At 51.8% G+C, this 14,074-nt stretch overlaps 1 protein-coding gene across 1 annotated transcript in view; it reads right to left on the minus strand.

Annotated features, from left to right (window-relative positions):
• The window catches only part of KIF6 (kinesin family member 6), a 410,786-nt gene that overhangs the window by 5,129 nt on the left and 391,583 nt on the right, over window positions 1-14,074 (minus strand). The window contains 3 exon segments of the mRNA XM_086369695.1: window positions 6,126-6,223; window positions 9,158-9,293; window positions 10,448-10,532. Of these exon segments, the coding sequence (XP_086225821.1) occupies window positions 6,126-6,223; window positions 9,158-9,293; window positions 10,448-10,532 (319 nt within the window).

The raw sequence follows: 14,074 nt of genomic DNA on the forward strand, positions 1-14,074 counted from the left end.
CATCCCCTGCATTGGAAGGCAGATTCTTAACCATTGGACCACCAGCAAAGTCCCTCCTGTTTGCTTTCTGAGCCCTCGCCGGAACTGCTTTTAAAAGTCCATTCATGATGATCTTAGTGTCTTACAGCACGAGCTTCCAACCTCTTCCAAGCTTCTACTCATGACTCGCTTCCAAAGCTGCTGCTACATTTCTAGGTATTTGTTATGGTAACACCCTACGTCTTGTACTAATTTCTGACAGAGTCAGTTTGGGCTGCTATAGCAAAGGACCATAGACCGAATGGCTAGTAAACAAGGGAAATTCATCATTTCTCTTGGCTTTGGGGCTGCGCGTCCGAGGTCAGGTGCTGGCATGGTTGTGTTCTGGTGAGGGCCTTCATCTGGGTTTCAGACTGCTGACTTCTTCTTGTGCTCTCTCGGGGTAGAAAGAGAGAGAGCTAGTTCTCTGAACGTTTTTCTTTTTAAGATTTTTCTTTTTTTGGATGTGGACCAATTTAAAAGTCTTTATTGGTTACAATAGTGTTTCTGCTTTATGTTTGGGTTTCTGGGCCGCAAGGCATTTGGGATCCTAGCTCCCTGACGAGGGGTCGAACCCACGCAGTCTGTGTTGGAAGGCCAAGTCCTAAGCACCGGACCAGCAGGAAGTCCCTGGACTCCCCTTACAAGGAATAATCCCGTTTTTGAGGGCCTCACCCTCATGACCAAATTACCTCCCAAAGGCCCCATCTCTTAATACCATCTCACTGGGGATTAGCATTCGATATGAATTTGGCGGGGGCACGAACATTCAGTCTATAATAGATGTTTACATGTTAATTCTCATTGTCAGAGCATTGCATGCACCTGCTGTGGAAGCCGAACAAAGACAACAGTGATCACAGCTGTCACTTACAGACACTGGCCTCACACAGGTCCTGGGAGGGCGCTCAGCAAACATCACCCCACTTAATCCTCTCGATAGCCTCCTCATCCCCATTATATAGTTGAGAAAAGCTGAGGCTTAGGAAGGTTAAAGAGATTCTAAAAGTTCCCCAGCTGGTAAGTGGCAGTATCTGGATTTAATCACAACTCCGTGAAGCTTCAGAACTTGAGCTTTATTTTTACTTTTGGCTGTGCTGGGCCTTTGTTGCTGTGTGTGGGCTTTCTCCAGTTGGGGTGAGCGGGGGCTCCTCTCCAGTTGTGGTACGCAGGCTTCTCATCGCAGTGGCTTCTTTGCTATGGAGCACTCAGCTCTAGGCAGGAGGACTCGGTCAGTAGTCATGGTTCCTGGGCTCTAGACTACGGGCTCAGTAGTTGCGGCACATGGGCTTAGCTGCCCCGCAGCACATGGGATCTTCCCGGACCAGGGATCGAACCAGTGTCTTCTGCTTGGCAGGTGGAGTCCCAACCACTTGCTTTATTAACCAGACTCAACTCTGGCATTCTAAGGACACACAGGAGACACACAGCTTGTTCCTGGCTGCGTGGATGACCCTGGGTGGCCCTGGTTGACCGGCTCTGTGCTCCCTGAGTCAGGAGTCAGAGCCAGCAGCTCTGCAGATGCAGCTTTGCACGTTTAATGGATGCGGGCTCCTTGTCTTGGACCCCAGTTGGGAGACAGTGGAAACCAGCAGCACCCCAAGGAGGTGAAGAGATAAGCCGTCCAGAATGGCAGTGACGTGAGAGATCCCCTCCCTTGCTTTATGACGTCCTGCCTAGACCAGAGTCAGAGCAGAAGGAGGCCTGCAGAGTCACCTGGCCAGAGCCCTCCTTTTCCCAGTGGGGACTCGCAGGACGAAAGGCAGTAGGGTTAGAGACAGGGCCTCTGGCTTTGCCCAGCCCATGTCATCAGCCCCAGGCTCTCCATGGGCCCGACAAGCTGCTGTTCCAGCCGTGAGCACCGCTTCCTCCCCAGCTCCAGCCTTCTGCCTTCTCCCGTCTCAGCCAGCGGCAGGGTCTCTTACCCTGGGCCTACTTCTACTGGCTCAGGACTGTGGGTCCTACAAACAGGAAAGGAAACAGAGCCTAGGATTTTTTTTCACCCCCAGCATCTCAGAGACTCTGCACTGACTCTGAGAGAGCGGGGCATCTGTGCTGTTTGGCCAGGACTGCTGCAGGACCAGAGGTGGCCGCAAGGTGGCAGGCTCTGCACGCCTTTCTTTGGAGAACAGAGGCTGGCTTCCAGAGCTCCTTCTGAACAGTGTCTGGGGTACAGCCTCAACACGGGAGGGAGAAAGGGCTTTCCATCCTGCAGGTGCTGCAATGACACCAGTCTGAGGTCAGCTTGGAGACTGCAGCAAGTCTTGCAAGATCCAGCCATTGGCATGCAAATGGCTCAGGAACTCAACGGTTTCCAGGATGAGATGCTGGAGAATGCTCACAGGTGCCAGCTGCTGAGAGTTGGGAGTGGGCGGAAGAGAGCGGAGCTGGAGCTGGCAGGGCAGAGGGCATGACCACACCAGGGCAGAGGGAGCATCTAGTACCCTCTGTGGGGGCCCAACTGCCCAGCCCGTTACCTCCAGCAGCTCATGCGGAGGACGGTGCAGTATGGAGGCCGTAGCTCTAGGACGGGGGTGGGGGGCTGTGGGGTGGGGGGGATGGGGGTGGGTGGAGGGGAAGGACTCCTCCAGTCCCGAGGCTTCAGGAGCCTTCCAGGATGCTACAGCCTCTGAACCCTCAGGGTCATACCGCAGTGACCTTTGTCCTCTCTCCTGACCCTCCAGCCTTCGACAGTGAATTCATTTCTCACGCAGACGTGCCTTCTTGGAGAGACAGCACGCCAGCCATCAGAACTGATTATCTCTTTCTTCATAAGGATTAATTAGTATTATTAATAATCATTAGGCCTCCTGGGTTGCCCATCAGAGTGCTGTGAATTTAGTGTGATTGGCCCACAGGCCCTAAACGTCCCTGGGGAAGGGATGAAGTCAGGCTTCTGTCAGAGCCTAAGAAGCAGAGGACCAGCCCCTGGGCTGCGGAGGGTCCATTGGGAGGAGCGGCCTCTCTGGGGCTCAGCGGAGACCAGCAGCTGGACTCCCACTCTCCCGCTCTGGCAGCTTTCAACACTGAAAGCTGGGACACTTGTCTGTTCGTGGAAGGATAGTGACAGAGGGACCCGGGCGCAGCTTATGGATGAGACAAGGGCATCCCAAAGGGGAATGCTGGCTTGCCCGAGGGCCCATAGCTCAGGAGAGCACCCTGGGTGAAAGTTAAAACTGAGGGGACTCCTTGCAGGTAACCCATGGTGAGCTAATGGGCACCTTCGAGATCCAAGGTTCTGAACCTCAAGGTTTAGGATCTATGGTAAGCACACCCAGGGATCACTTTAATTTGGGATGGGTGTGTGCACACTCAGTCGCTTCAGTAGTGTCTGACTCCTTGCGACCCCATGGACTGTACTCTGCCAGGCTCCTCTGTCTATGGGATTCTCCAGGCAAGAATACTGGAGTGGGTTGCCATGCCGTCCTTCACGGGATCTTCCCCACCCAGGAATCGAACCTCTGTCTCTTACCTCTCCTACGCTGGCAGCTGGGTTCTTTACCAGTTGTGCCACCTGGGAAGCCCTAAACTTGGGATACCCAAGGAATATCCTGGAAGGCCAAGGCCAGATGGGCCATTCTTCTCAGACAAGGCAGATGATGGGGGAGGGTTCTAACAGTGTTTCCCAAGGAGATCCTAAGAGGTCTGCCCAGTGGCCGGGTCTTAGACCCAGTGCAGGGTGGGCACTCTCTTAGAGGAGCTGGCAGTGGATGGACACACGGACAAGCAACAGAGAGTTGCCTGGGTGGAGAGGGAGGAGGGGGAGAAGCATTGGGAGGAAGACGAGAAAAGGGAGAAAAAGAATGTAGGATGGGGGAGGTTAGGGAAAGCGAGAAAGGGAGGGAAGGAAGGGGAAGAAGGGAGGGAAGCAGTGAGCAGGAGAGAGGAGGCGGGGGGAGCGGGAAGGACAAAGTGCTGCTCTACATGGAGCCTGGAGTAGGGCTGAAACTGCAGTTCTTTCCATTGCTTTCTGTTTGTTTTTTGTTTTTGGCCACACCTCTTGTTAATCTCAGAATTCAGAGCATCACAGCGATGAGTAATGTTGCCGTTTCTCCACATCCTCACCGGCATTTGGTGGTATCTGTTTCATACATTTTATTCTAGCCATTCCCATAGGTGTGCAGTGATATCTGGTTCTTGCTTTAATTGTAATTGGCAATGATCTGTGATGCATCCTGTCATACACTTATTTGCCATCTGTGTATCTTCTTTGGTGAGTGGCTGTTCAGATCTTTTGCTGACATTTATATATATATATATATATATATATATATATATACACATATATCAGAGAAGGCAAGGGCACCCCACTCCAGCACTCTTGCCTGGAAAATCCCATGGACGGAGGAGCCTGGTAGGCTGCAGTCCATGGGGTCGCTAAGAGTCGGACATGACTGAGCGACTTCCCTTTCACTTTTCACTGTCATGCATTGGAGAGGGAAATGGCAACCCACTCCAGTGTTCTTGCCTGGAGAATCCCAGGGACGGGGAAGCCTGGTGGGCTGCCGTCTATGGGGTCGCACAGAGTCGGACACGACTGAAGCGACTTAGCAGTAGCAGCAGCATACACATATATATATTTCAAACATTTTCTCCCAGTCTGTAATTTATCTTTTCATTCTCTTAACAGTGTCTTTCATACAGCAGCATTTTTTCATATTTATAAGGTCAAACTTCTCAATTTTTTTTTTCTATTGTGGGATCTAAACTGCCTTTTAAAACACCAGGGTAGCCAAGGAGGACACACCCTGCCGGCTACTAGCCTGGGGCCTAAGAACTCACATCGGCCCATGTTTCTTAAAGCTGGAATACAAGCCGAAGTGCTGGCCCTGAGGACCAGCTTAGGGGGTGTGAAGAAGTCCAGGGAAAATGTCAGCGAGGTGGTGGACGGCTCATTGGTTGGCTGCTTCAAGAACAGGTTTAAATTTTTTAAAAATTTGAAAATTTTTTGGCCACACCACTCAGCATGTGGTATCTTAGTTCCCTAAACATGGGGTCTTGAACCCATTCCCCTGACGTATAGAAGCCTGGTGTCTTAACCACTGGACCACCAGGGAAGGCCCGTGTAGGTTTAGATTTAAAGAGAAGTTGCAAAGCTAGTACAGAGAGTTCCCACGTACCCCACTTCCCGTTTCCCTTATATAATCTCACATTTAAGCGAGGCACGTTTGTTGCAATGCTGATACACTGTTATTAACTATAGTCCTCTTGTTATTTGGATTTTCTGAATTTTTCTTATCCAGTCCCATCCAGGACAGCACACTCCATTTGACCATCATATCTCCTCGGGCTCCTCTTGTCTGTGATGGTTTCTCAGAATTTTCTTGCCTTTGATGCCCTTGGGCAGGCATTTTGTTGAATGCCCCTCAACTGGGATTTGTCTGACCTTTTCCTCATGATTCAATGGGCATTACGGGTTTTTGAAAAGAAGACCAGGAGGCAAAGGGCTGTTCTCATCACAGCATCAAGTAGAGGACACTGTCTGGCAACCCCATTCCTACCCTCTTTAAAAAGCTCTATTTCACATTCCAGTGCAAGAGCTCGGTTCCTGTCAAGGATCAGGCCCTGGTGGTGGAGGTCGAGGCCCCGCTCCCACTGGCCTGGCCACGACGCTAGCCGGCCTGTCTGAGGGATGGAGGCTGCACGAGGCAGGTGTCATTGGCTCCACCAGCTGCTCTGCGCCCCCTCCTGAGCCTGGGCAAGGGCACAGTCATCTGCCAGAGCTTCCTGGGTCATGGCAGGCCGACTCCCCACTGCCTTCCACCAACACCCCCCCCACCCCAGGTCACCCCTCCTTCTCCCCTCTGCCAGTCGTTCCTTCCTACCCCCAGGTGGGACCGCACCCACAGTCTGGCTAAGTTGTTCTTCTTGTCACTGTGGCAGCAGGTCCCCTGGCTGTCAGAGCCAGAGGGACAGGGCTGGGGGTGGGGAGGTTCTCCCACAAGCCTTAGTGAGAGCCACCAGCTTGAGCGTCTTCAACTAATTTAACAGTACAGGTCACTCATTTTCCTGGATCACTCAGCCTACAGAGGGACTTTTAGAGCATCAAGACTGGGTTGGGCGAGAGAGGTAGGGCACCCCCACCTGTTGCAGGGTTCTCCCCTTACCTTTTGTTAGAGAGAGGCTGGGACCTTTCGTGCTGGGCTTCTGACATCTGGGGAAAGGGCTTCACGTGATTCGATGGAGTCACTGCTGGGGAGTTTACCTGCTGGTCCGGGAGAAAGTTTCACAGTGTAAGTGTGAATCCAATGATGTGGGAAACTGTCTTTGATGTATTTCTCAAGGGGAAAGAACTAGCTATAAAAGTTGGAATATACAACATGTATGGGGAAAAAATAGATCTGGATGTAGCCATGGACCATGCTGATGGGCGTGGAAACATTCTCTCTGGATAGCAGGCTAAGGGGTGATGTTTGAGTCATTCTATGTGCTTTTCTCTGTTTTCTGAGTTCTCCAAATTGAGCCTGCATTACTTTTTTTTAAAAATACAATTTAAAAAAATTTATTTCTTTATTTTTGGCTGTGCTGGATCTTCTTTACTGCCAGGGCTTTTTCTCTAGCTGTGGCGCACAGGCTTCTCACTGCAGTGGCTTCTCTTGTTGCGTACCACAGGCTCTATCTAGGGCACGAGGGCTTCAAGAGCTGTGGCTTCTGGGCTCTGGGGCACAGAGCCTGTATTACTTTCTGAAGTTAAGAAAAGATGTGTCTACAGTGTGATCTGACAGTGCTCCAGAAGTCCTTTCAGCTTTGCCTTCCCTCGTCCCAAAGAGATGCTGGTAGAGTCAGGGGTGACGCGCTCAGCACCGTATGTGGGGGCGGCCAGGCCAGGGTCCCAGAGACCTTGTACGTCTCCAAATGGGTCTCTGGAGCAGCAATTAAACCTCAGCTGACCCGAGTCCTAGCAGAACGCCCCCCCCCGCCCCCCCGCCGCCCCCCCACCACCACCCCGATTCTCCCAGAACAGGAGGGCGTGGGAGGCTGGTGAGCAGCTGCTGCCAGGCCACTCCCCCTGTGCCTCGCCATCTCCTTTGGAGACCATCAAGGGGCAGCTTCTCATCACCTCCCGCCTTCTGATGAGGCTTATGGCTTTCTGCCCATTCCACTCAGGCTTCCTCCTCAGGCTATGAAATGGTGTCGTGGCTGCATGGAGCTGACTCCCCAGCTACACGTGACCCATTGCCCCTGCTGTGGTCACCTGGTCCCTTCTGCTTCTGGGACATGCTGCAGGGTGGAAGGCCCACGCAGTGACACCTTGGCTACCCTGGCTTTCACTGTCCACGCGAGTAATAAACGATCTGAAGCCAGCAGCCTCGACGGGACTCTTCCTGGGTCACACAGAATGACCTACACAACTCTCCCGCGGCCAGATGCCCGTGGGCACCGGCAGGGGCTAACGGCCTCACCCACTGATGACCCCACGAGGGAGGCCTCCTAACTGGAGAACAGACAGAACCCAAGTGGTGCTGTGAGTGTGACCGGGAACCAGGGACATCTTTATCCTTCCCAACTTCCACCTGAAATTTAACATTTCTTTCAGTGATTAAATGTGGAAACAAACCACAGGAAGCCACAGGATATGGGCGGCACCAGTGGCTCTGTAACCAGTAGAGATCACGGTTGTTTTCAGATCACGTTACAGTTGGTGCAGAAGTCTTGAAATATCTGTGTTCTACGTGTTCTACTTTGAAATTTTGGTAAGTATGGAGCACTCCCCCAGATCTTATTAATTTGTGCATTTGTAAAACACTATACATATTATTACACCATAAATTTGCTGCTAAAATATTGCGATAACTGTACTTCCATCTCATTGGTTGTATTTGTCATTGTGTGTATTTAATTTTATCCAAATAGGCTTCTGCATTGTCTGGTCACAGGTGGCAGTAACATACGGGTTATGGCTTGGTTGTGTCTTTGGGAAAATATCTTCCGTGCCTCTCAGCTTCCTCATCCTTAAAATGAAGTGAGCAGCCTGTGAGATGGCCTTGAAGCGTTCTGCCAGCCCCACGAGAAGCAGGATTATGTGTCTGTCATCTCCTTTGTTGCACACACCTGAGGGGAAGTCACGGGAGGGCGGTGGGAACTGGGGGTTTGTACTAACATTTCTTAACAGGTTATTGTAGCCTTTATGATATCATAGAGTACTTCTAGGAATTTGCCTAGGAAATATGCAAAAACGTTTCTTCAAATACGTTTCCAGGGAACCAGTCCCCAAACAACCTAAACATTAAACAATAGGAGATAAAATATATTAAAACAGATCCATATGCTTGAACAGCGAGGGCCTTGGAATGATGTCATGGAATAATAACATGGAAGAGGTGGCAGGCTGGACAACGAGGGAAAAACAAAGGCATTTGTAATACTCAGAGACTAATATGGGCACTTCCCTGGTGGTCCAGTGGTTAAGAATCCGCCTTGCAGTGCAGGGGACACGGGTTCGATCCCTGGCCGGGGAACTAAGAACCCACGTGCCGTGGAGAAACTAAACCCACGCGCTACAGCTACTGAACCTGTGCAGCACAACTGGAGGGTCCGTGCGCAGCAACCAAGACCCCTCGGGTCGCAATTACGACCCGGCACAGCCAAATAAATAAATTCATATTTAAAAAGAAGGAAGATTTCTTTCTTAAAAAAAGACTAGTATGATTCTATTTTTATAAAAGCATGTGGATGTATATGCATAAAAGTATAAAATAATATAATCCAACATGTTATATCGATTATCCTTAAGTGGTGGGATTATGTAATTTTACCTCGCGTCTATGTTTATAACATATATAAAAAATATATATATATAACTGTAATAAAGAACAATCAAGTGTTGTCACTCCATCACAGGAAGCAACGGTAGCAAATCCCTCGGCTCTTGGGGAGCTGTGCACACTCCACCTCCACCTTTCCCTGGGAACAGTGAGGCATCGGACCACTCACGTTCCTTATTACTACTGAACGCTCACTTCAGGAGGCAGGGGCTGAGAGTGCGTTCGGTGTGGGTCAAGGCCCCCCATTCTTTTCCCTCTGCACCCACCCCCCCAGGGGAGGGCTGCATGTCCCGCCCCTCCCTGGCTGCCTGCCAGTCCCCAGGCCACAAGAGGAGGGCGGACTCTGGGGCAGCGAGCGGCACAGCGGCCAGTACCTGCAGGCTGGTTGCCTCCTTGGCCCACCAGGCTTCAAACTCTTTCTGCAGCTTCACCTTGGCTTTGTCCATGAGCAGCTGCAAATGCTCTATCTCCACCTTCAGGGCCTTCAGGCGTGCGAACATCGTTTTGTATCTACAGTGGAATCAGAGAAGGGGGAGGGAGGGAGGGTTCGAGAGACCAGGGCGAGCCTCAGAAGCCCGGCAGAACGGCCGTGGTGCCCGAGGCCAGAGCACTGTGCTGGTGTGTGAGCCCAGAGCCGGGCATTTCTGTCTAGCGGGCCATGGGCTCCCCTAGAAGGCTGGCTATCATTACTGGGCACTGAGGGGCAGGTGTTGCTCTAGCCACTTGCTGTCTGCAGACTCATTCAATCCTCTTCACCACCCTAGGAGGAAGGTGCTATTATAACCATCTCCCCTTCACGGGTCTGGAACCTGAAACATGGAGAGGTTAAGGAACTTGGCCCTTAACACAGAGCTAATAAACACAGGGGTCAGGGTTTGAACCCAGGCCATCCAGGGATGAGGGCAGGGTGACATGTGACCCACTTGGGGTACATTCCTAGCCAGCTCAGGGGTGGGTGGCTTGGGTGGCAATGACATCATTGCCCGCTGCAAGCAAGGAAAGTTTCTTGTTTGGTTTCCCGCAAGCAACTTTTTCCAGGGCAGAGGAGATAGCCAACCTCTCTGCTGAATGCCTAAATGAAGAAATGAATCGAGATGCTTGTATCAGTAAGGACCACAGGACTGTTTATGCTTGAGGCTCCTCGCTCTGCAGGTTAAATCATTCTGGGGCTCTCAGTGTCTGATGTTCTCCGTCACCCTGCAGGTAACGAGCCTCAGAAGAGCAGCGAGGTGGAGGCCCTCCGTGGTCATACTCCGGGTCTCCCCTAGAGGGCAGCAGCAGACAAGACTAGCTGCTTCCGGGGCTGCAGCCCGGGCCCCAGGCTGCAGAAGCTGCAGAGGGTGCAGATGGCGACCAGCTCTCCCTGCCCGAGTCAGGGATCCTGGCTCTGGGGCCTGGCTGGGCCTTCCATTTCCACTCCACCCTCACCCTGCCATGGCTGGCTTCCTGCACCTCACGACTGCCTGCTTAAAGGTGGCGCCTCCTCCAGCTAATTTAGGACCCACTTCTCAGAGGAGCTGCAGGCCTGGGTTGGCGGGGTCGGGGGTGGTGGCCCCCTGCCCTGCCCCACAGCTCCAGGTGGTCCCGAGGGTCCTCTAGGGGAAGGGGTTGTGGTGGGGGTGGGGGGCAGGGATCAGGGTGTGTGCGGCGAAAGGAAAGGGCACCTTCTCTTCTCTTCCTCCAGCTGTGATCGCAGCTTCTCTTCCAGCTGGTCTGGCATCGAGGGCATGGGGATGTTTTCTGAGATACCTGGAGAAGGGAGATGCTGATAGCTCACTCCAGCGAGGAAGAAAGGGAAAGTGTGATGTTTAGAGCAGATGACAGAGTCATCGTGCCTCCCAGTGTGAGAGGAGACCCTGTGAGTCCCCGTAGGGGTTCTGGATGGGAGCTTGCTTCACTCGCCTCCTCTGGGTGGCAGCCTCTGCTCGGCCGAAAGGCCCCCGAGGAGGCTTCTGTGATCATGCTTTGGACATAAACCCACAGTCCAAAGCCTGTCACTGGAAGGCAATTCTTCCTTAGGTCACTATCAGTCCTTTGCGCATGGGGTTCCCTCATTCCTTCTTGAGTCATCAGCGAAGATGCAAAAGAGCATTCCCCCCTCTTTTGATACAGAGCCCTTTGTAAACCACGAAGGCATCACTAAAACGGCTCACATCTAACTTTGCACCACCTAAGGTGCCGAATTCTCCAGCCTCAAACCATGTGCCCCACTTCTGACTTCCCCTAAAGCATTGCTTCTAAGCCTGATTAACCCAACGCGCACCTGGGCTGAGAACCACGCTCATATGCCCTGTCCTGTGGGCAGCGTGACAGGACCCCTCGCAAGTCCTAGGTGAGGGCTGCGACCCAGACATGCCAGCCGCTGCTGCTGGTTGCCCGCTCTGGGTGCTACTGGGCTTGTCTGGAGCCTGTCTTTCCATAGCCCGGTGGTTGGGATCTGTCTATCCTTCCAGGAGGCTTTTGGTGGTTATACGGCATGTCTTACTCAGAAGGCATCTTAGAAGTCATGCAGCCCCACTTTCTGCTCCTTGGAGGGGACACTCTACCATGGGCCAGGCACTAAATGGACATGTTCAGACAATTGCTCCCACTTTACAGATAAGGGCATGGAGGTTCAAAGAGGTCACACAGCTAACTAGAGGAGCTTGGATCTAAATCCAGGTTTGTTTAGCTGCAAAGGCTTTGGAATCAGAAATTGCTTTGATGACGTTTTTGAGGGTGGTCAACTGCTTTCTGCTGTGGTATTGCCAAGCATTGGGCTCACTGCTTTGCATGAGAGCACAATTCATTGAGGGCAGCTCTGTTTCCTCTTTTTTTTTTTTCTTTCTGTTTCCTCTTAATTGGAGCTGAGACCTGCCACACTAACTTCTTTTCACCTCTACTTTGGACCTTTGGAGCAGCACAGTATGTCCTCCTTAATCTGAAGAGTCTTTAAAATATTTTAACAGCAACCACCACAACAAACTGTCACATCCGTCTGGAGCTTTATTCTCAGCTGACTCCGCCCAATTCCCTCATCTTAGGGCTCATGACATGGTGACCTTCTAACTGATCATAAGTATGGAGTCTGCATCTGGACATCACATTCCAGACAGGCCCAGGAGAGGCAGGGTAGAGGACAGTTTTCCTAGCTTTGAAAAATTCATGTTCGATATTTCTATGGGAGGTGAATTACAAGCAATGATCATTACTGAGCGTCTCCTTTATTCCAGATCCTACCAAGTCCTCCTAGGCACTGGGCTAGGTGCTCTATTTACTATTGCTAATTCTCAAAATAACCCAGCGGGAGAGGCATTACCAGCTCATTTAAGTTAAGAGTCTGAGGCTCAGAGAGATCAGTAACTAACTCAAAGTCACTCAGCTAACAAGCGGTAGAGCTGGGATTTGAACCCAGTTTCTCTGGTTCTAAAGAGCTAAATGCTTATACCAGGCAACATCCAGCACTGCTTTTGTATTTCAGCAGTATGGACATTGTCATGGTCATGTCAGTTTGTCACTGTCTTCTATTAATCTTGTAGTCAGTTGACACGCATTCTTATTTTTGAGTGGTTGTCAAAATGCACTCTGTTTCACTGCGACTGTCCTTTGGATCCCAAACGCAACATTTCCCATTCATGAGGGGTTTAGTCTGCCGAGGGGTCCTCATTCTGGCATGCCTCTATTCTTTCCCTTTTGGTTGCTTTTCATGTTGCTATCTACTGCTGCTGCTGCTGCTAAGTCGCTTCAGTTGTGTCCGACTCTGTGCGACCCCATAGACGTCAGCCCACCAGGCTCCCCCGTCCCTGGGATTCTCCAGGCAAGAACACTGGAGTGGGTTGCCATTTCCTTCTCCAATGCATGAAAGTGAAAAGTGAAAGGGAAGTCGCTCAGTCGTGTCTGACTCTTTGCGACCCCATGGACTGCAGCCCACCAGGCTCCTCTATCCATGGGATTTTCCAGGCAAGAGTACTGGAGTGGGGTGCCATTGCCTTCTCCATGTTGCTATCTAACTCACCGACAAATATGCTAAGTGGATTGGGATTCTGTTCTTTATCTGCCGGGCATCTGTTTGTCTCTCCCTTGTTTCAAGGGTCACCTGTCACTTGTTAACTGGCTGAGCAAGTGTCTCACCCCATAGACGCCATAGACCTCCCAGAGGAAGTCTGTGCTAAGCCGGTGCATCTTAGTGGCCCTAATGACCCAGACTGCCCGTCCTAGTCGCCGTGGGTCCCCCAGACCCAGGCAGCCAAGTCCCCGAGGGCAGGGACTGGCCCCTCTGCTCTTTGTTCAGGTTCCACGTCCAGGGTGCCCTCCGTGCCCACAGTGCTCATGGGCCCTGTCCTCTCTGGGAAAAGTCAGGAAGTACCTCAATGCCAAGCTGATAACTATGGGACTTGAAATGTGAATATTTCCTTTCCTAACAGTTTCAGCAATGGGCACATGCATCTCTGTTTAAAAAAAAAAAAAAAGCTGTGACTCTTCTGCTTCCTTTTAACACTTTTCGACCCAGACCAAGGAACTCCCTGAGGGACGCAGTGAAGACCCTGCTCTGGGGGAAGTGAAAGTGTGAAAGTGAAAGTCACTAGGTTGCGCCCGACTCTTCTGGACCCCATGGACTATACAGTCCATGGAATTCTCTAGGCCTGAATACTGGAGTGGGTAGCCTTTTCCTTCTCCAGGGGGATCTTCCAAACCCAGGGGTTGAACCCAGGTCTCCCGCATTGCAGGTAGATTCTTTACAAGCTGAGCCACCTGAGGTGAGATCATGCTGGACCTCAAAGGGCCTGGTGGGGACATTGGCTTTGTGAGAACTGAGAGGCTGGGGGCTGCTGAGGAGAGGGAATGGCGTGATCTGTTCCTTTGATGGCCAAGCCAAGTAGTTGATTTGCCAGTTAAGACAAAGCTGTTGCAAACAGAATAGTTAATGTGAGGTGGCGCCAGGGTGGTGAAAGGATCTGGGAAAGAAACCTGGGACTCGGGGACTTGAGCAGCCAGAATGAGGGCACAGCGTACCCCCAAGACACAAGCCATCCATGTTGCCATGGCAACCAAAGGGGCCTCTCTGCCAAAGTGATGTTTGCTGAGTGAAATGCATTGTAACCCCACCAGGAGACGGCCCCTGGCTACTTCTGCTGCTTCCTGAGGCTTGGCTTATCAGACGTCTCTCAAGAGAAAGAGGGGCTGGGAGCTCAATGGGAACCAGACAAAGCGGCTGAGCAGGAACAGAGGCAGAGGGAGCAAGTAAAGGGCAGTTGGGCTTCGTGGGTCTCCGTGCCCACTGGGCCTGTGGCCAGGACAGGGCCTCCGGTCAC

Source organism: Bos grunniens, chromosome 23, assembly GCF_055505025.1.
Source record: "Bos grunniens cultivar Pamir isolate PY7600 chromosome 23, Bosgru_T2T1.0, whole genome shotgun sequence".
NCBI lineage: Eukaryota > Metazoa > Chordata > Mammalia > Artiodactyla > Bovidae > Bos > Bos grunniens.